The following is a 23,553-nucleotide window of genomic DNA, read 5'->3' as shown; positions in this document are numbered from 1 at the left end:
AAAAGCACCTAAAGGACTCTCAGACTGTGAGAAACAAGATTCTCTGGTCTGATGAAATGAAGATTGAATTGTTTGGCCTCAATTCCAAGCGTCATGTCTGGAGGAAACCAGGCACCACTCATCACCTGCGCAATACCATACCAGCGGTGAAGCATGGTGGTTGTAGCATCATGCTGTGGGGGTGTTTTTCAGCAGCAGGGCCTGGGGGACTGGTCAGAGTTGAAGGAAAGCTTAGCAAAGCAAAATACAGAGATATCCTTAATGAAAACCTGGTCCAAAGCATTTAGCACCTCAGACTGGGTCGAAGGTTCACCTTCCAACAGGACAATGACCCTAAGCACACACCCAAGACAACGCAAGAGTGGCTTAGGGACAACTCTGTGAATGTCCTTGAGTGGCCCAGCCAGAGCCGGACTTGAACCCAATTGAACATCTCTGGAGAGACCTGAAAATGGCTGTCTACCGACGGTCCCTATCCAACCTGACAGAGCTTGAGAGGATCTGCAAAGAAGAATGGCAGAAAATCCCCATATCCAGGTGTGCAATGCTTGTCGCATCATAACCAAAAAGACTTGAGGCTGTAATCGCTGCCAAAGGTGCTTCAACTAAGTACTGAGTTAAGGGTCTGAATACTTATGTCAATGTGATATTTCAGTTTTTTTCTTTTTTATACATTTGCAAAGTTATCAAAAATCTGGTTTTTGCAACATAACAAAATGTGAAAAAATTAAGGGGTCTGAATACTTTCTGAATGTACTGTAATCTCAACACAAACACCTTGTGTAGAAAGAACCTAGTTGAATTGGGTAACCCCAACAAAATTGTACGTGTCAATGTAACTCAAATAAATCTTTCTTGTTTATTTATGTAACTAGTGAAAGTAAATGTTAGCATGCTAAATACATGCTGGTTGTAAGCACTAAAAAGTGTAGTTTAGTAACTATGCTATGTTTAGGACTGCATTTGCTTAGTGAAGTGAGCAATCAATTTCATGTGATCATCTACCTGTCATTATTGTTAGCTCAAGCTCCACTCTTCAAAATAATAGTAACCCCAGAACTCCAACATAACAGAAACTCTTCTAAATCTCAACATAACAAAACATTATCCCCCTTTAAATTCAACTTGCACAAAAACACATAAAATAACACTTAATTTTAACATTTACTCTCCATATTGAGTCCCATGCAAAGCATGCTGGGAAATGGAAATCCCCTGCCCAGTTTCATCAGTGCTACGTCAACCCTCATGTTGTGTTCCAGTCATTTTGATCCAAAGAGGATTCTCTTTTACCCGAAAATGTTAGTTAATGTTATCCTGTTGGACTAAAACTTACTGACTTTGCTCACACAGGGTATCACAACTTCCCCCAAAAATTTTGATAATGTTTTGAATTTGATACACCATGTTACACTTTTAGGTGTAACATTCTGTACTATTTATCACACTGGTGCGCTTTAATGTTTAACCAGGAAGTTTGTTATGAAATGCTTTTATTTAGTAAAAAATGGCACAAAGTTACACTTGTGGTGCTCCCGGTCAAAAATGACCGGCCATTGAAAATGAATGGGGGAGATCAAAAATAAGAGAAAAATTGAGGGTTCAGGAGCATGTTCATCATGTTCATGTTCACATATGTGCATGTGTGCTTGCAAACATAAAGGCCTCGGACCTGTGCACACGCACACACACATATGCACACGCACACACAAACACACACACATGCTTACGTACACGCACAAACTCTTTTGAGTATTACATGCTTTCTTTTTCACAGAAATGAACTTAATCCTACCCTGAACTGCATCCAACATCCATTCATCCATCCAAAATTACCACACACACACACACAAACACACATGCATACTAACACACACATGCTCATGTACACGCACAAACTCTTTGAGTATTACATGCTTTCTTACATGTTCATGTTCACATATGTGCACGTGTGCTTGCAAACATAAAGGCCTCAGGTCTGTGCACGCGCACATACACACACACATGCACACTAGCACACACACACACGAACACACACATGCTCACGTACATGCACACACTCTTTGAGTATTACATGCTTTCTTACATGTTGGTGTTCACATATGTGCATGTGTGCTGGGAAACATAAAGGCCTCAGTTCTGTGCACGCACATATACACACACACATGCGCACTAACACACACACTCACACAGACACACACACACACACACACACACATGCGTGCACACATGAACACACACATACTCACATACACGCACAAACCCTTTGAGTATTCCACAGAGAACTTTATCCTACCTTGAACTGCATCCAACATCCATTCATCCATCCAACATTACCACACACACACACACACACACACCAGAACTCTCTTTGCCCCACAGTGACCCCTCTCCAATAGAATCAATAGAATTGTGGTGTTCATGGTCAAAGATGACCGGCTATTGAAAATGATCACAAAAAAACAGGACTTTTATTTTGAAATGATTTTATTTTCTGAAAAGGGGCACAAAGTAACACTTGTGGTGTTCCCTGTCAAATCTGACCATTGTGACAAATAAAACTGGCCTAAGCCTATTTACACATTAACACTGTCATATAAAGAACATTTCATGGAACACAAATACCGACACCGTTCATATTTCTGTTATATTTATCAACAACAAACTAAATTAATGAATGCCTGGTGGTTTTGTGTCCTCATGTACATGACTGACAATAGCTTTTTGCATGTGCCTTGTAAATGTGTGCTCTGCATTTGAAACACAATTCTTGATGAAAGAAAGATCATCAAAGAAAGATTCTATTGGAGAGGGGTCACTGTGGGGCAAAGACAGTTCTATCAGGAAGACTTGCAGACTTGAGTGAAATTCAAGATGACATTTATTTGATGAATATAAAACAGAAAATGTAATGTCTCTCTTTGGCGTAAGCCCCGTCTGGCGGTCAGAAGAAGTTGTACTCGGAACTGTCATATCCTGCCGGAGATAGGAGGCAGGGGCGAGGAGCCTACCTCGTGCAGGACAGGACTCGACTGGTGGTGGTGTGGTGGTGGAGGTTGCCATGTTAGCACAACTAAAACAGCAATGTGATAATGTGAGCAGACTTATAAAGCAACGGCTTACATGTGATTGGCTAGGAGTTACCTAGCTAATAGTACGATGATGTACAGCTGCTAGTCTTCCCGCTAGAATTACACTGCGCTTACATTTCTGGTGTGGGTCTGTGTGTGTGTGTGTGTGTGTGTGCGTGTGTGTGCATGCATGCGTGCATGTGTGTGTTTGTGTGTATGTGTGGTAATGTTGAATGGATGTTGGATGCAGTTCAGAGTAGGATAAAGTTCATCTCTGTGAAAAAGAAAGCATGTAATACTCAAAAGAGTTTGTGCATGTACGTGAGCATGTGTGTGTTTGTGTGTGTGCGCATGTGTGTGTTAGTGCGCATGTGTGTGTATGTATGTGCATGTGCACAGGTCCGAGGCCTTTATGTTTACAAGCACACATTCACACTCAGTTTTTCTCTTATTTTTGATCTCCCCCTTTCATTTTCAATGGCTGGTCATTTTTGACCGGGAACACCACAAGTGTTACTATGTGCCATTTTGTACAAAATAAAAGCATTTCAAAACAAACTTCCTAGTTAAACATTAAAGCACACTAGTGTGATAAATAGCACAGAATGTTTTAATATTTTATTTAATATTGCCAAAATGATCCACAAACAATCATTTTTTCACTCAAAAACTGAGGTGCATAAGCTCTGGTCAATGAGGCCTACGATCAATAAGCTCCAAAAAGAAATACAAAACCTGTGCTAATTGAAAGAAAACAAGTTGGCAAAAATATCTAATCCAAGATTTGGTGATAATATAGCATAACAAGAGACTTTTAAGCAATTTTTAATAGGCCATTTTTGACTGTGAACACCAAAATTGGTCAAAAATTTAAACACAGCACAGTTAATGGCCTGTTCACATCAAATCCTTTTTTTTTGGTGCGACTGTTTGTTCCAAACTAGCTTTGAATGGGAACAATGGATTCCGGTGGCACTGTTCAAACTGGGTCCGATAAATTGTCCACCGACAATGCAAAGTTTTTTTTTACGGAGAGTGGTCTAATTCTTTTTTTCTTCGGAGTGCGATGGAAACTGACTGACCAATGAGATAAGAGCTTTTTGTCATTTTTCCAGAGTTGCTGCATTTGCTTTATCCAGCATATTGGTGTCGCTAATCAACTGGCAAACACCGGTATTGGACGTGCAGCTGATAACGCCCCCCGAAAATGATATACTCTACTTTAATATGGGGTGAAAGGTGGTAATGATTCTAGAGGCCCAAAGGTCCCAGAGGACCCACAACAAATTCAAAACTGTATAATTTTAATAGGTAAGGGGCCCAGAGCAATATATAATCGAGGGGCCCAGAATGTCCTGAATAAACCCGTTCTGTTTCGAAAGTCTGCTTATGGTTTTTTGTCTTAATGTACATTATTTAGTATAGGCTATCACTGTGCCTGTTATATTCTCATGGCATTAAAAAATAGAAGTGAGGTTCAGCAATTCGTTTGCACGAAGCTGGTAGTAAATTCTACTGTGAAAACATTTGTTACATGCAATGTTATACAGTAGACAAACGAATTGTAAACCCACACTGCTAAAACCACAAAAAGTATTCATGTAGTCCAAACTCAAATGGTTTAAGTAAACTTCCCCTTTACCAGTTTAAATGTAAAGAATGCAACAAAATCATGTTGTGACAAAATGTTCTAAATCAAGTAAATTGAACATTAATTGAATTTTAATTATATATATATATTTTTTTTTTTATAGAAGTCACTGCATCTCTTTTTTAATACAAAATATTTATACAATTGCAGTTTATTATCACTATATTTTCAGTAAGTAAAAAAAAAAAAATAAAAAATAAAAAATATTCTGCTAGAAGCCAGTAAGGCCAAGTTTGTCAAAATAAAATAAATAAATATATTTTAATATGCTGCACACATGGGTCATTAGTCAAATTTAAGCAAATTTGTGACATAGACCAAGTTAACTCTGCACAAACTTGTAAAGTCCAAGGCTCTCGAGTGCATGCTATCATTAAAAAGAATCTGCACATACCACCAAATACTACGAAATTTTGAAATTCATGTAATTTTTTCAACTTCTCATTGTGATGCTAATAATGTACCTTGTAATAATAATAATAAAAAAGTCTTAAATTACAAAAATGCAAAACTTTCTTTAGGACCCTAGTATGTATGTTAGCCTCATCATGTTTCCTTTAGCTCATCAGAATGGGGAATCCCTATGTTAAAGATGCTAAGGACTGAAAGAATGAGTTTTCTTTAGTATTCCCTTCAGCAAAGTCAATAATACAAAAAGCACACCCTCGAGTGTAGCTTGAAGGAGTCCCAGAGTCCACTGCAGAACATATGGTTTGCTTCAGTGCGAGAGACACTTTTTTAAAGCTTTTTTGGTGCATGTCAGTCAACTGTACATGAAGGTTAAGTTAGAAATGACATAGCTAAATGTGAGCGGAAGTATGGGCGTCATTGTTAATAAATCACTAAAAAAGCTCCTTTTTTGGGATAAAGGAATAAAACAGAAATATGTTGAAAGCATACTGTCTTTGAATGTCTTTTTCACATGACAACGTAGCAGCAGGACTTCTTTGCACCCGTACTTAAACCAGCACAATTCTCACGCACAGCTGATATATGACACCAGCTACCAGATGGGAAAATCCTCAAAAATATTTTTTAATGAAAATGACTAAGTAAATGAAAAACTTAGCTTAAAAATAAATAAAGGTCTCCTCAAACATCCATCTGCAGGAATTTAACTGGATTTATTGGAGATTTGTTGCTCTTACAGTAAGAACGAATGAGGAAAACAGATTTGATCATAGACACGGGGCAAAATTGACTAAATTAGTGCAAGGTCACTTACCCATAAGAATATTCACAAATGAGATCTCATTTGTATCTAAAATAGATAACAATGAGATTAAATTGAGAGCAAATGGAGACTTTTGCTTCCCAGATTTCTATTCTAAGAAAAAGATTGAAGTAATATTACAAGTTTCAGAAGAAATCTCAACGGTAACTCTCTACAATAGGTTCCATTTGTTAACATTAGTAACATGAACTAACAATGAACAATACTTATATAGCATTTTATTAATCTTGTTTAATGATAATTCATTTAAAAAATAAAAAGTTGTATATGTTAATATTAGTTAATGCACTATGAACTAACATGAACTAACAATGAACAATTGTATTTTTATTAACTAACATTAATAAAGATTAATAAATGTTGTAAAAAATATATTGTTCATTATTAGTTCATGATACCTAATGCATTAACTAATGTAAACAAATGGAACCTTATTGTAAAATGTTACCATCTCAACAAAGTTTCAGACTCAAATTAGATCATTTGCTCATCTCACTTGATTCTATTTAAATTTCTGCTAAGGAATTTTTTGGAGAAACATCTCAGACAAAGTCAAAACTTAAATGAAACATGACTAAAAGCTCCATTATGTCTCCTAAATGATGCAAGAACAACCTCTGATCAATAATATTTTCCTCTGGGTTATACATGTTCTCTGTATTGCATATAACCTCAAAGAATAAGAAATGTTTTCTCCATAGCTAGCACACACCTCCAGTTCTTCATTTAGTGAAGGTATGCAGTGTTGCGAGTAGATGTTGAGAATGAGGTTCTGGATGGAGACCACTGCTTGAGCACTGCTTGATCCTCGCAAGTATTTGAAGTGGAAATGAAACAATTCCAGCACCCTTGGCAAAGAGGCTTTCACATAACACACCACACTCTAAAGAAAAAAAAGAAAAAAAAAAAGAATGAATAAGAAACAGGTAGGAGGTGGGTTGGGTAAAAAGTAGGTCGAACTGCCAGACCTGTCTTTTTTTTTTTTTTCAGTAAAAATATCTGAACATCCTTTAAAAAAACAATATAGATTTACTTGAGAAGCAAAATGACTAATTGAAATGAAAATTTACTGAGATTTATGCATAAACAAGAAAACAAGTTTATTTTTCTTACCCCATTGGCAAATAGTTTTTTCTTGTTTTAATAAAGATCACTAAATTTAGTTTGATTTCTCTTGAAAGTAAGACATAGGGCTCTATTTTCACGAGTGCACAAAGTGCAGAGCTACGCATTACGACCGTGTGCAACATCTTATCCAATTTTCCGTGAGAGCGCCAATTCTAAGTGCAATTTTCGTGCCAGCGCAAAGCACAAGTGGGCATGGGTGGGAGTGTTTGCGCTACTGTGGGTGTAGGCGTGCAAACTGTGGGTGTATTGTATGTAACTGTAGTGGCGCAAAGCGCAATTTGCTATTTTCCTGAGAAATATGTCATTGCTCAAAGACGTTTCAATACCACGTCTTAACTCAGCGCAAAGTCCAAATTCATTTCCTGCATTTGCAGTTTGGAGATTTCACCAGCAGATGGTAGTAAAGTTCATGTCCAAATACTGAAAGTACAGAACATCAAATAATGTCCTTGATGATCGCTGTTGAAGCCGTTTGCTGAAACAAAAAAAGATGATTTGTGTTACATTTTCTAGAGGTCATGGTTTATTTTTTCAATTATTTTTATCAATTTTATTGTTATGTTTAAGTCTATGCAAAAGGGGCCGGTGGAAAAGGAGAGAGTAAAATGTTTGGATTTGGTATGATTTTTTGACCACTTTGTTATTTTGATTATATTTTCGTTTTGTTTGAAGTGTAATTTGAATTTAGAAATCAATGTCGACTGGTAGAAGTGTAGTGTGTGCCGACACAATCACTATTAATACTAGACATGATTTGTGTGTCAGTAGATGAAAATGATTAATAATACTTACATTCTCTATAATTTAACAGAGCCTACATCCATACCCTGAAACACATTTTCCATGCATATAAAAAGAACATGTCCCATTTAACAAGGACGCACAAAATAATGTAAATCCATATTTGTATTCTATCAGTTCATTGCATACAGTCCATTTACACAACCAATTTTTTATGAATGTACTGTCTTTGTTTATATCGCTGGTGCTTGACAGGGAATGGACTGTATAACGGTGCCGGAGATGAACCTCCATTGAACCGATTAGCACGTTAGTGCACGCTTGCAGGAAAATACCAACACTTCATGGCCATGCCTACTGACTTTGCGTTTATGAGTTAAGCAGAGGTGGAAAGTAATGAATTACAGCTACTCTCATTACAGTACTTGAGAACATTTTTCACATTTTTCTACTTTAAGTATAAATTAATAATAGTACTTTTACTTTTATTTGAGTTGATTAAAAATGTTATTTTTTTACTGTTATTTTTCACCACAATTACAAAGTACAAAAGAATGCATAATATTTCTGAATTTTTGGGAAGAAGAAAGTTATAAGCGCTAAATCTGTTTATAAACTAAAACGGGCTGTGTGCAGCACGACGGAAGCCCGCAGGGCACAGAATCATGAGCACAGCAGCTTGTATAAACTGCCGCCGGTGTCCTCTCTTCTCTAGCTTCTCCAAGACTTTCTGCCCTGTCTCTATATAAGAACTGTAATACTGTGATTTTCTGCATATTTCATTTTATTCTGGAGAGGAGCCGTTCATTCAGGTACGAGGTCATGTTTAACCACTGATCAGTCTTCACTTGATTTTAAGGTAGGCAATGTTTTAACTGTCAAACATTAACACAGTGTAGTTTGACATACACTATATTGCCAAAAGTATTCACTCACCCATCCAAATAATTGAATTCAGGTGTTCCAATCAATTCCATGGCCACAGGTGTATAAAATGAAGCACCTAGGCATGCAGACTGCTTCTACAAACATTTGTGAAAGAATGGGCCGCTCTCAGGAGCTCAGTGAATTCCAGCGTGGTACTGTGATAGGATGCCACCTGTGCAACAAGTCCAGTCGTGAAATTTCCTCACTACTAAATATTCCACAGTCAGCTGTCAGTGGTATTATAACAAAGTGGAAGTGATTGGGAATGACAGCAACTCAGCCACGAAGTGGTAGGCCACGTAAAATGACAGAGCGGGGTCAGCGGATGCTGGGGCGCATAGTGCGCAGAGGTCGCCAACTTTCTGCAGAGTCAATCGCTACAGACCTCCAAAGTTCATGTGGCCTTCAGATTAGCTCAAGAACAGTGCGTAGAGAGCTTCATGGAATGGGTTTCCATGGCCGAGCAGCTGCATCCAAGCCATACATCACCAAGTGCAATGCAAAGCGTCGGATGCAGTGGTGTAAAGCACGCCGCCACTGGACTCTAGAGCAGTGGAGATGCGTTCTCTGGAGTGACGAATCACGCTTCTCCATCTGGCAATCTGATGGACGAGTCTGGGTTTGGCGGTTGCCAGGAGAACGGTACTTGTCTGACTGCATTGTGCCAGCTGTGAAGTTTGGTGGAGGGGGATTATGGTGTGGGGTTGTTTTTCAGGAGCTGGGCTTGGCCCCTTAGTTACAGTGAAAGGAACTCTGAATGCTTCAGCATACCAAGAGATTTTGGACAATTCCATGCTCCCAACTTTGTGGGAACAGTTTGGGGATGGCCCCTTCCTGTTCCAACATGACTGCGCACCAGTGCACAAAGCAAGGTCCATAAAGACATGGATGAACGAGTTTGGTGTGGAAGAACTTGACTGGCCTGCACAGAGTCCTGACCTCAACCCGATAGAGCACCTTTGGGATGAATTAGAGCGAAGACTGCGAGCCAGGCCTTCTCATCCAACATCAGTATCTGACCTCACAAATGCGCTTCTGGAAGAATGGTCAAAAATTCCCATAAACACACTCCTAAACCTTGTGGAAAGCCTTCCCAGAAGAGTTGAAGCTGTTATAGCTGCAAAGGGTGGGCCGACGTCATATTAAACCCTACGGATTAAGAATGGGATGTCACTTAAATTCATATGCGTCTAAAGGCAGATGAGCGAATACTTTTGGCAATATAGTGTATATGTGGGGATATCTTGTTTGCTTGCCACTATATGTCTAAAAAAAACTTTTTTTATACCTTAGAAAGATACAATGCCAACAGTGTCGGAAATTAATGGGGACTCGGAGCAAAAATGCCACTGAAATTGACAAAAATATCCCCGAAATTCAAAATATGGGGGCAAAACATGCCCACGCAACGAGCTCCCGTGTTTTATTAATAATATCTGATATAGTTGCAATTACGTACATTGCGATCTTCTTTTGACTTTTCATGGAACATTATTTTTTTCTTCTGCCGTCCGGTTCCTCGCACAGACGGGCTCTACCCTTCTATCAATCCACATCAGTTCGGTATTGTATTCCCGTGTTAAATTCCACAACCATTCGCCCCTCTTGTTCAGACTAAACTGTCCTAGTGGGTACCACTCGCTCATGGTGCTGTACTGTACTTCCCTGCCCTGTCTCACCCGCTAGAGGCTAAAAGTGCGCAAGGGATGGATGTTATATAAAGAAGGTATGAGAAATCACAAAACATAATGTAAACAAATGCTACAATATACTTAATAATAATACCTCAGTATGTTAAATAACCATAATGTTAATTCATACTTTATTATTACAACTGTAATACAATAATACATATACAGAACAACCACTTTTAGTGTCTGAATCAATAATATCTCTCACTAAACACTGTGTGTAAAATTTTTATTTTTGCCAAATATTTATTTAAATATTTTATCCAGTTGGCATGCAAGAGTTGATAATAGTTTGCTTAATCATCTCATTCCATATCTGGATAATTGCTGCAATATCATAGAGGATAAATTTCCTCTATGATATTGCATTATATTAGTTTTGTACAGTATGTTAACTTAATAGCCAAAATACTTGGACATACACTACCAGTCAAAAGTTTTGAAACACTTGACTGAAATGTTTCTCATGATCTTAAAAATCTTTTGATCTGAAGGCGTATGCTTAAATATTTGAAATTAGTTTTGTAGACAAAAAATATAATTGTGCCACCATATTCATTTATTTCATTATAAAACTCAAATTTAATTAAAAAAAAAAAAGTTGTTGAAATTGATGACTTGGACCAAATAATAAAGAAAAGCAGCCAATAAGTGCCCAACATGGATGGGAACTCCTTCAATACTGTTTAAAAAGCATCCCAGGGTGATACCTCAAGAAGTTGGTTGAGAAAATGTCAAGAGTACATGTCTGCAAATTCTAGGTAAAGCGTGACTACTTTAAAGATGCTAAAATATAACACAGTTTTGATTTATTTTGGATTTTGTTTAGTCACAACATAATTCCCATAGTTCCATTTCTATTATTCCATAGTTGTGATGACTTTACTATTATTATAAAATATGAAGAAGAAAAAAACCAAAACAAATATAGTATAATAAAGTATGAGTAAGTGTTTCACAACTTTTGACCGGTAGTGTACATGAATGAGAATAAACCTGAAATAGGAATGTGTTTCAGTCACAATGCACAATATGTAGTTTAGAGATGATTTAGAGACATTTATAATGTTACAAATGACTATTTCTATTTAAATAAATGTTGTACTCTTAAAATTTTCTGTTTGTCCAAGAATCCTCTTGCAGCAATGCAGATCTTTGGCATTTAGAAGCTGATAGTTTTGGACCTGTGAGGAGTCTGTTTCTCAAACTTGAGACTGTGATTTACTTGTCTTTTTGTTGTGCATCTGGCCGTCCACTTCCCTCTCTATCCTGGTTAGAGATTATTTTTTTCAAAACAGTAATGCATGGACTAGTCTTCATCTCTCTAAAACAATAGACTTAAGAAAACAGAATTTCAGGAGAAATGTGTTTCTTTTTGCCTATTTTTAAAGCCAAAATTTGACTTGCAAGTGTAAAGCAACTTGTAAGAACTCAATACCTCAGCAAATGGGGAAAACCCCCACTGTATTGTGATTTCTGCATGTTCTAATAATAAGAACATTTTCTTGAGTACCAAATTAGCACTTTAGAATGCTTTTGCAAGGAATAGATGACAGTATTTGATTGCATCAGGGGTAAAGAACAAATGGAATAAATATCATTTAAAACAATTATTTCAAACCGTAATAATAATTTGTAATGAATGATTTTGGTAATATCTTTGATAAATTTAATGCATCCTTGGTGAAAGGAAGAAAGCATTTCTTTCAAGAACAATAATGTCTTTGTGTAGAAGCGTATATACTATATATAATATAATTTTCAAAAAGTAATGTAATTAAAAATGTAATTAGTTGAGTAGTTTTTCGGCAAACTATTTATTTACTTCTTGTACTCGATTTCTTCAGTAGCAGTATTTTTACTTAAGTAAAAAAATCCGTACTCTTTCCACAACTGGAGTTATCACTTGCACTCTTAAGATAGGGCCCTTAATGTCTTATGTCATTTTTAATTCTCAAATAAATTTATCTTGTTAGATATGTTTACTGGAAATCAAGACAAAGTACTTATACAGTTTGTCTACTGAATCAGCCACTGAATTTATATCAACACATTTTACATAGAAATCAAAGTTTGACTTTTGGAAAGGGTCTTAAAAGAACTGTTTTGGTTTTGTAATGGTGCAGTTCATAAATGATTGTACAATGACGTGGTCAAGACTGTTTGAGAGCATAAAAACCAAAGTTCAGAGGAATAGGCCATGTCTACAGAGAAACATTTTGCCCCAATTAGAATATGGTAACAGGATAATGTTGAGGTCTGGAATGAAGATCTACATCAAAATTAATTTTGAATGGGCACCACAACAGAAAACTAAGCTTTGAGTGATGACATTTTGAAGTGAGGATCTAATCCAAAACAGCTCTAACATTACTGCATTTCCAAGGGCAAATTTTAAAGAAAAGGCATTGGAAACATCAAACATTTGTGTCAGCAGTGGAGAAGTTTGTAATGAAAGAAAAGTAGACAGCACCATCTATTTTTAAAACTTTGATTTGAAAGCAGAATGAGTCATCGGCTTTGTTCAGAATAGCATACTAACTACTCGTATTATTTCTGCAGTATATACTGTAGTATGCATACTGTGCAAAGTAAATAATTACAGCCATGATTTTTTACGAACATTTACACAAAATGTAATAAAAAAGAACCATATTTATTTTGAAGATGTGTGACACGATGAGGTCATGTGACATCACTCTAGCATACTATTGTATTCTTATTATCTAATAATGCTTACTGTTTCACTTTATACTGTATACTGTGTATATTGTGCAGTATTCAGTAACTGGTAAACCAGCATTCCATCCCGAACATAGCCATTGTTTAAATGTGCACTCAGTTATTTTTCCACAATAAAAAAGTTTTACTCCTAAAGAAATGAATAGTTATTTTGAAATATGTGTATTAAATCACGAGCAGTCACATGAGATGAAGACTCCAGTCATATCAGTAACCTTATAAAAGCTGTTCTATTCTACATGGAGAGGGTCCCCTCATAGGGGCCACCATGTAAGGATCATATGAATAGCCGAATACTACTCACCATCCTGTTATTGGATACTTTAACTCATGGATTAAATGAATGATGGTTGACTGTGTATAGTGAATTTCTACAGTGGCTTCAGAAACTGAACACTATTGCGTTGAATGATCCTGTATCCACAGCCCTGTCAGTGTAAGTCCAAGACAAATGCCATTATGTCCAACACAACAAGTAAAAACTGAATGAGCACACCTCCACAGACTTTTTAAAGAATGTTTAAAAACACACTTACCAGGTGCTTCCTTTCAATGAACGTATATGTGATTGAACAGCCAGTCAGCAACTGGTTAGTCATCTGCAGAGTAATAAAGTGTAAGACGAAAATGTTAAGCAGGCACAAGATACTAGGAAACCATACCAAAAAACAAAGGTTGGCTCCATTAGGGGAGCATGGCTTTATTGATTATTAAGTGTATTGATCTGTTAACTTACCAGTTGTTTTAGTTGAAGCAGGTGGTCCATGGTTATGGCATGTTTGCAAGGACCAGGAATGTCCATCATGGAGAGGGGAACACACAGTAGCATAAGAACACACACATTCTTCCCCTAGTGACAGACAGAGAAAAAAACACATAAACGCATATTTGTATCACAGACTGTATTCCTCAAGCAATACAAATACATGCACTTAATAAATCTGAATATAAACACTTGACATTTTGTGTTGTTTTTATAACATAGAAAAATATAAAAATTAGGGCTTTCAATTTAATGTATTGGTACGATTAATTATATAAAAAATAAAATGTTGAAAATATTTTCAAAAATAATCATGCCTCCTGACCCATATTCTGTAATAAAAGCACATATTTTCCTTCAGCTGGAGCAATTCAAGGGTGGTTTCTAGAAGGTAACCCCCTGGTTGCCAAAAGTCTCGTGAGAACCGCATGCGGCAATCACATACTGTTTATAGTGGTAATTTGGAGTCCCCCAAAAACCTCACACCTACCCCTAACCCTACCCCTGCCCCTTAACCTAACCCTAACTGGATCCCTACCACAGGGTGCTTTCACACTAGCAATTTTGGTGCGCACCCGGGGTCGAATTATTTCAACGTTCGATTTGTTTGGATAATGTGAATGCACCCGGGTCTGCTTGAAAAGGTGGTCTGGAGTATGGTTCATGTGAACTCCAGTACGGTTCGCTGCTGATATGAACACAATCGTACCAAATCGCAGAAGTGAACCGCTTGTGATGACGTTTATTTGCGTCTTTGCAGGCTCCCGATCGCAATTGTTATGGTGTGATGCATTTCTCCTACCTGCTTGTGTCCAAATACACCGCCTTCAGAGAGCAGCTCACATTCTTCACATCACTTGCAACGCATCCGCGGGCTCGCGGCAGACAAATGTTAATATTCATCACATCATTGCACATTCAATGCATCTGCGGGAGACAAACACAAGTGTTGTTCTGTGCATGGCAAGTTTTCGTGGTAAATCCAAAGAGACAAACTTTATTACTTCACTTAACACAGTGACGTCTTCTCGAGTTGTTACCTAGATACAGTGGTAAACAGCTGCTGCTTGTACTTATGTTGATGACGTAATCGGACCGCGGTTCGGACCCAAAAAATATGTTGTGAATAGAGACCAGTGGGGTCAGGCGGATGGGGGAGGAAATGAACTCGTTTCGGTCCAAGCAATCGAACCAAGTGTGAAAGCACCCTAAAGCTTACCCCAAACCTAACCTTAGTAACAGTGGATGAGACTCGTGAGACAAGGCTGCTGGGGTGTTACCTTCTAGACACAGCCCAATTCAAGCATGTTTTTATGAGCCCCATCAGCTGGGGGCAGTCAGGGCACCTCAACAAACCTCACAAGCAGAATGCATCTCGAGATCTGATTTTCAAACTTTTAACTTGACACAGTGTCCCATGTGGCGTTTATGACATTGAAAATCAGCAAGACTTTCCAAAAGCATCCATTTGGCATAAACTGTACGTACATAGACCGACAATTAAAAAGTAGCACAGATGGAATGCAAGAACGTGTCGTGTGAGAGCACTACATAGTGAAGAATTTAATTACAAAATGAATTGCTTTCAACTGTAAGCTACTGTTCAATGATATGGTAATGAAACATTGAATATATTTCCTTCTAAAGCCACTTTCTGCATTGTCTAATCAATGCTTTACTTGTCTGCTACAATAATGCAATATATTGCAATCAATTCTATCATTTATATTTACAATTAGGCTATTTGAAACATAATTTTTTTTATTGGACACATCCCACATAGGAGGCTATTTACACCCCAGTAGTCTTTTGGAAACATTGACATTTGTGACAAACTGCTTTATTAGTGTCACTTCAGTGGAGTGGGGTGTAATGCTGGTGAGTGTGCATTTGTCACACTCTTTTTCCTATTCTGGTTCCTGTCTAATCTCTTAAGATTTTCTTTAAAGGGATAGTTCACCCAAAAATGAAAATTCTCTCATTATTTACTCACTCTCATGCCATCCCAGATGTGTATGACTTTCTTTCTTCTGCTGAATACAAATGAAGATTTTTAGAAGAATTTTTCAGCTCTGTAGGTCCATACAATGCAAGTGAATGGTGATCAGGCCTTTGTAGGCAAAAAGGCAGCATTAAAGTAATCCATAAGACTCCAGTGGTTAAATCTGTATGTTCAGAAGCAATATGACAGGTGTGGGTGAGAATCAGATCCTTTTCTCTTCCAAGTCCTTTTTTACCCTAAATCTCTAATTTCACTTTCAGATGTAAAAGTGAAACTAAACAGGCACCACAATGTGAAAGTGGAGATTTAGAGTTAAAAAAAGACTTAAATATTGATGTCACGGTCTCACGAGTCCACTGGTTTGTTCCAGTTTGTCATTACATTTTCTCTCTCTATGGTTCAGGTGTCACTGGCTTGCATAATCAGCGTTGCCATGGAAGCCTTGATTTGTTCTATGGTAACGCTGATCATTCCATCTCGCTGCGAGTGAGCGGCACCTGATCGCCATTAGTTCCCTGTCTATACTTACCTCACTTTGTTTTGTGTTCATCGCTCGATTGTTGTTTGAGTCCTGTTGCTTACCACTCTCTCCCTCTGCCCTAATATACCCTGTTACATGTTCTGTATATTGGTTACCAGTCTGCGCTGTGTGCGCCGGGATTGTGGTTACCATCCTACCTGTTGCCTCGCCTCCTTTGATGCTTCTCCTGAGTTCTCCTCAGCTATACCTCTCTGCACCAGAACTGCTCTGCACACGACCACTATGCACACAAGCCTACGAACATACTATTCTCTCTGGATTCTTTGAGGACCTACACTACACGACCACTATGCACACAAGCCTACGAACATACTATTCTCTCTGGATTCCTCAAGGACCTACACTACACGACCACTACGCACACAAGCCTACGAACACACCATCCTTCTCCGCGCTGCAGTCGGTGCCAGGGTTCCCCCCATTTGAAGCTTTACCAGCATTGCTGTGTTGTTAAATAAATATCAGATCATTGTCTCCGCACTTGGATGTCAGGATCATCCTTCCTGACAATTGATCTGTTTCTCACCCACACCTATCATATCGCTTCTGAAGACATGAATTTAACCACTGGAGTCATATGCATTACTTTTATGTTTCCTTTATGTGATTTTTGGAGCTACAAAGTTCTGATCATCATTCACTTGCATTGTATGGACCTACAGAGATGAAATATTCTTCAAAAAATCTTCATTTGTGTTTAGCAGAAGAAAGTCACACATCTGGGATGGCACGAGGGTGAGTAAATGATGAGAGAATTTTCTATTTTGGCTGAACTGTCCCTTTAATACAACTTATAATAATATATGAAAATGTATATGAAGGTGGTTATACTATAGTAATATTGTAGTAACCATGTTTTTGGTGGAAACCATAGATTTGATTAGAATCAGAATGAGCTTTATTGGCAAGTTTTCTCACATACAGGTGAGAAAAGGTGATAGGAGAAACAAGTGCACACAGAACATTACAGTAAGACACAGAATATAAATAAGATAAGAGTATAAATAGACATAAAAAAATAGGACATATCACATAATGGCATATGTACATTTGCAAGTTGTAATGTATGTGCAAGTTAGGGGTATGTACAGTTATTGAATTAAATGTGAATTTACATATGTACATGAGATACAGTGGTGGCCAAAAATATTGCCACTCTTGGTAAATATGAGCAAAGAAGGCTGTGAATAATATGTCTTTATTGATTATCCTTTTGATCTTTCATTCAAAATATTCACAAAAATATATCCTCTAATGGATATCAAACAATTGCAAACACAACACTAGTTTTATCAAAAAACAAAACATTTTGTCAAATATAAATGTGGCACAATTCTGGCACCCCTAGAAATTCCTGTGAGTAAAATATTCATATTTTAAATTTTTTAGTTCACCTGGGTGACTAGGAACATGAAATTGTTCAGCCATGACCTGTTTCAGAGGGGTATCAATATGAAGTAACACACAAGCCAAATTCCCTTAGTCATCTATCACAATGGGTAAGACCAAAGAATAAAGTTATGATGTGCGGCAATAGGTTATTGAGCTTCACAAAATGGAAAATGGCTGTAAGAAAATAGCTAAAGCATTGAAAATGCCAATTTCCACCATCAGGGCAATAATTAAGAAGTTCCAATCAACTAGAGATGTTTACAATAGGCCATGCACGGTGAGGAGGATGGTTCAAGTGGCCACAAATTCTCCAAAGATCACAGCTGGAGAATTGCAAAAATTAGTTGTGTCTTGGAGTCAGAATGTCTTCAAAACTACAATCTGACGTCACCTACTCACAATAAGCTGTTTGGGAGAGTTTCAAGAAAAAAATCCTCTGCTCTCATCCAACAACAAATTAAAGTGTCTTCAGTTCGCCAAACACTACTGGAACTTCAAATGGGACCGGGTTCTATGGTCAGATAAAACAAAAATAGAGCTTTTTGGCAGCAAACACCAGAGATGGGTTTGGCGCACACAGAGAGGCATCCAATGGAAAAGTACCTCATGGCTATGGTTAAATATGGTGGTGGATCTTTAATGTTGTGGGGCTGTTTTTATGCCAAAGGTCCTGGACATCTTGTTCAGATACATGGCATCATGGACTCTATCAAATACCAACAGATAAAAAAAATCAAAACCTGATGGCCTCTACCAGAAAGCTTAAAATGGGCCCTGGTTGGATCTTCCATCAAGACAATGGTCCAAAACACACATCAAAATCAACACAAAAAATGGTTCACTGACCACAAAATCAAGGTTCTGCCATGGCCATCCCAGTCCCTGAACTGAACCCCATAGTAAACCTGTGGGGTGAACTGAAGAGGAGAGTCCACCATGTGGACCTTGGAATTTGAAGGATCTGGTGAGATTTTGTATGGAGGAATGTTCTCAGATCCCTTGCCATGTGTTCTCTAACCTCATTAGGCATTATAGGAGAATACTCAGAGCTTTTATCTTGGCAAAGGGAGGTTGTACCAAGTAATGAATAAAAGGTTGCCAATAATTGTGCCACACATATATTTGACAAAAATATTTGTTTTTTGTTAAAACGTGTTAGAAATTGTTTGACATCCATTAGAGCAAGGGTCTTCAACAGGGGGTCTGTGACCCCTAGGGGGTCCGTGGTGGTACTGCGGGGGGTCCGCAAATTATTGTTTGATCCACCATCGGCACTCGTAATAATCACTCGCACACGAGCAAGAGACAGTACTGCCGCTCCCTATACGCATATTACGCAGTCTGCGTAGGGCACCAACACCGAGGGGGGCAACACCTTACCCTAGGGGGAACCAGAAACTTAATCGGCTGCCCTTACTCGCACATTATACGTTATTCGAGGACAAGGTAACAGTCACAGAACACAGGCGATCTCATGTCCCTGGCGAGAGAGGAGTATGTATTTTAGTCCATCCACATTCTGAAGCCCTTCGAACCTGCATGCCATATCTTCTTATGAACTAAATAGAACGGCAAACATTGTTAAAGTTGTGACGAAATTAGCTCATCGCCCATGCTCATTTCAAGCCGATCATAACGCAATGCATATCAGGTTAAGCAGCGCTGCAGTAGAGGGTTGCATAAGTAAACGCGTCTGCTTTGTGTTTTTTGCGGTGTGCGGATGTCAGCCTACAGTTTCTTAGATTATTAGTTGCATTTTGCTTTCAGAACAATAGCCTTTACTTACTTATTATGTATGTACGGTATATGTAATATATATGTCAAAATATATAGTTACTGCTGAGATTATCAAGCTGCCATAGGCTACTCTGATGGTGACTGTCAAATCAACATTAAGGTGTATACAGTCCATTTTTTTCCTCATAACAAAGTTTTACTCCTACAGAAACTAACAGTAATTTTGAAACATATGTATAAATCGATCACTAACGTGAGATGAAGAATTCAGGTATAGGCCTATCAGTAACCTTATAAAAGTTTTCTTTTAATTCTGCATGGACAGGGTCTGTCTTTCTGTCTATTTATTTTTTTTGTTTGTTTGTTTGTTTGTTTTTTTTTGGAGGGGGTGTGGCACAGTGATTAAAAAGGAAATTTAGCACTTCATGTCAAAAAGGTTGCAGATCTCTGCTATACCTAATTTTATGATTATTTTAATGGCTTTGCAATGTAAACATCATGAAATATGTACATACAATAATATGGTACCATACACATTTTTATAGGCATAAAATGCAACATTCAATTTTCAGACAATATGCAACGGGGGTCCCTGCTCTGTCTCTCTACATGCCAAGGGGTCCTTGGCCTGAAAATGTTTGAAGACCCCTGCATTAGAGGATATATTTTTGTGAATATTTTGAATGAAAGATCAAAAGTATAAAAAATAAATCGTTTTTCACAGCCTTCTTTGCTGATGTTTACCAAGGGTGCCAATATTTTTGCACTATGGGGGAGCCCTGAGGCGGTTTAACTGTTTATGTGGAAGATGGCCTGAGGGTAAAAACTGTTCATGTGCCTGGATATCCTGGCGCTCAGTGCTCTGTAGGGCAACAGTTCACAGAGGGAGTTGGAAGGGTGCGTGGGGTCCAGAGTGATTCTACCTGCACGTTTACTCACTCTGGAGATGTACAGGTCTTGAAGGTGGGTAGGGGGGCATCAATAATCCTCTCAGCAGACCTGACTGTCCGTTAATTGTGGGGTTAATACAGTAATGGTGTTTATATACTAATCATGTTTAATTTTGTGGTTACTATTTCACAAAAAATACTTTGGTGTGACTCCAGCCAGGCCTCCTAAGCAACCAAATTGGCCCAGTTGCTAGGGAGGGTAGAGTCACAAGCGGTAACCTCCTCGTGGTCGCTATAATGTGGTTCTCGCTCTCGGTGGGGCGCGTGGTGAATTGTGCGTGGATGCCGTGGAGAATAGCGTGAAGCCTCCACACGTGCTAGGTCTCCGCGGTAACGTGCTCAACAAGCCATGTGATAAGATGCGCAGATTGACGGTCTCAGACGTGGAGGCAACTGAGATTCGTCCTCCGCCACCCGGATTGAGGCGAGTCACTACGCCACCACGAGGACTTAGAGTGCATTGGGAATTGGGTATTCCAAATTGGGGAGAAAAGGGAAGGAAAAAAAATACTATGGTGATACTATGGTTCCTAAGGGAAGGTTAGGGCTAGGTTTAGGGGTAGGGGTTGGTGTAGTGTGTCTGTGGGACTCTAAACACAATAAAAACACTGCAGCGATACTGTTATGTTAGTATTTAATTATGAATGCAAATAGTATCTGCCACCATTTGCACTGTGATACAAACAGCATCTACCATTACTTGTACTAGGGTTGGGGTGCAAATAATATTTGCCACTATTTGCACTATGGGTACAAATAACATCTGCCTATTTTTATTGTATTATCTTTATTTGGGTGCCTGTCTCAGCAAATATTGACATATGCGATTGATTGCCCTAAAAATACAGTGGCTCAGTGGGTAGCACTCTTGCCTCACAGCAAGAAGGCCCGGTTCGAGTCCTGGCTCACCCTGGGCCTTTCCGTGTGGAGTTTGCATATTCTCCTCGTGTTCACGTGGGATTCCTCCAGGTGCTCTGTTTCCCCCACAGTCAAAAACATGCAGGATAAGTGAATTGGAAACTCTAAATTACCTGTAGGTGTGAGTGAGAGTGTGAATGTGTATGTCTGTTTGTGTTAGCCCTGTGATGTCCAGGGTGTTTCCCTGCCTTTGGCCTGAGACAGCTGGGATAGGCTCCATCACTACCCGCAACCCTACATAGGACAAGCGGCTATAGAAGATGGATGGGTGGATATTTTATATACAGTATATTTTATATTAAAAAAAAATAAAAATTCATTAGGATAAAAATTGATGTAACAATAATAAATCATAATACAAATATTAAAGATTTTATATTAAAGTGGCCTATTTACTGAATTCCTTGGCTGTTACATTAAATCATAAGAAAATATGTTTAAACATGTTTTTCAGACTGCGGGTCTTTGCAGGTTGGGCCCATTAATGATAGACCAAATATCCCGGGGATGTCACACTATCTACAAACCCCATCTTTATACTGTATCTCTTCTTGTTCTTTCTTTATCTGCCCCAGTCTTTCTCTCACTCTCTTTCTGTCTGAAACCTACTGCTTTTCATATTTTTGCATCTGTTTCATGCCATCTCTCACCCACTGTCTTTTACAATATCTTTTGATACTTTGACAATGAATAGAATATTATCCACAAGATAACTATATAATATACTGTATAAATATACAGTGTATATATACCACCATTTCTACTTTCTTCAGCCAAAATAAACTTTTAGTTTAACCCTGATTAAGATTTATATCAGAACACTAATTTAGTCACATGATGGGTATAAAATACAGCTCTGTTTTTGTTGATTTATATAAAGTGATTTTTCTGCCAATTATACAAAGTTAGATAAGCCATATCAAACTGTCAGGGAGGTCTTAAACAATTAATAGTTATTGACTGTGAAAATCAGCATGCACATAAACGCACACAAAAGGCTCTAAAACAACGACACATTGTCCAACACCAAGACAAGTGTTAGATTAAAGGAAACAAATATTGTTCTCAGAAATGTTTACAATGTACTGTTTTGTACTGCCATTTAAAATGATTCTGCTATTGAAATTGCTTTCCTGTTATCTGTAAATTGACATCAGTGATTGTTATGGTATATTGTATATGAATTGAACATCAATAAATCCTAGCCAAAAGGCTTTAATATCAAAACATGATTGAGGAAATATTTACATAATGATAGAATTACAATGTAGTACAAGCAAATATACCATATCAGTTGATGTGGTGATATCACCATAATTGTGAATATTTCTTCAAAAGAAGCATCCTTGAGTGCAAGGCAGATTTCCTGGAGCAGAGTAATGCATAAACACTACTGTGTTCTCAAGACTTCATCTATAGACACTCCAGAAATTAATAACAGAGATGCTCCCAGCTTTTAAAAGGACCTCAAAAGCTCCATTGAAGCCCATTGCCTCCAAGCTTACCTTGGTTTTGTGGAAAAAGTGAAGGGGTGTTGAGTTGGTCATCTGGCTCACCGATCCAGCAGGAAAAGATTACAATCCTCAATTAGACACATTTGAGCAAGTTGAAGTGATTTTGTGACATGCAGAGTTGAGGCTAAATGACACTGAAGCTTCACAAAAGCTAATAAATGAACTGGTCGACCGTCTAAAGAAAAGAGCTCTGACCCCTAAATTGAATTTGCTGCGTACATTCTCGTCACTCAGGGCACAATGATTACACAACTTGTGTCTACTGAATTTCCTCACAGCACCTCTCTCTCTATGTCTTCCTCCCTCCACCCCCTCTTGTCTTTTTCATAAACTTTTCTTCTGCCTTTTTATGCCCACACCTTTCTCTTCCTTTCTTTTTCATACATTCTCACGTTTCATAAGAGCATTTATAAAAGCAAGAACTTCTGCCCAAAATATGTCTTTATCAATTTAAATGCTTGGCACTCCTGCGTATTAAACATGATGCAATTATTTGATTCCATTCTCAGGATGTTTCTCAATCCCTCACTGACTCCTCAGACCCACCCAAC

The 23,553-nt window shown here is 38.1% G+C and overlaps 1 protein-coding gene across 2 annotated transcripts in view; it reads right to left on the bottom strand.

Moving 5' to 3' along the window:
• Positions 1-23,297, bottom strand: part of LOC127414652 (uncharacterized) — a 32,771-nt gene extending 9,474 nt beyond the window's left edge. Inside the window, exons 1-5 of one of the 2 annotated variants that reach the window (XM_051652850.1) lie at positions 22,994-23,297; positions 14,751-14,875; positions 13,922-14,035; positions 13,722-13,784; positions 6,669-6,839 (exon numbers count right to left, since the gene is read on the bottom strand). In XM_051652850.1, coding sequence (XP_051508810.1) covers positions 6,669-6,839; positions 13,722-13,784; positions 13,922-14,014 — 327 coding nt within the window. In that variant the 5' untranslated portion in view covers positions 14,015-14,035; positions 14,751-14,875; positions 22,994-23,297. The remainder of the gene's footprint in view (positions 1-6,668; positions 6,840-13,721; positions 13,785-13,921; positions 14,036-14,750; positions 14,876-22,993) is intronic. The other variant, XM_051652849.1, reaches the window with a different exon arrangement.
• Between the last annotated feature and the right edge of the window lie 256 nt (positions 23,298-23,553).

The sequence above is a fragment of the Myxocyprinus asiaticus genome, chromosome 24 (assembly GCF_019703515.2).
Source record: "Myxocyprinus asiaticus isolate MX2 ecotype Aquarium Trade chromosome 24, UBuf_Myxa_2, whole genome shotgun sequence".
NCBI classification, from domain to species: Eukaryota; Metazoa; Chordata; class Actinopteri; order Cypriniformes; family Catostomidae; genus Myxocyprinus; species Myxocyprinus asiaticus.
The sequence above is the reverse complement of the archived record's forward strand: the minus strand, read 5'-3'. Positions and strand labels throughout refer to the sequence as shown.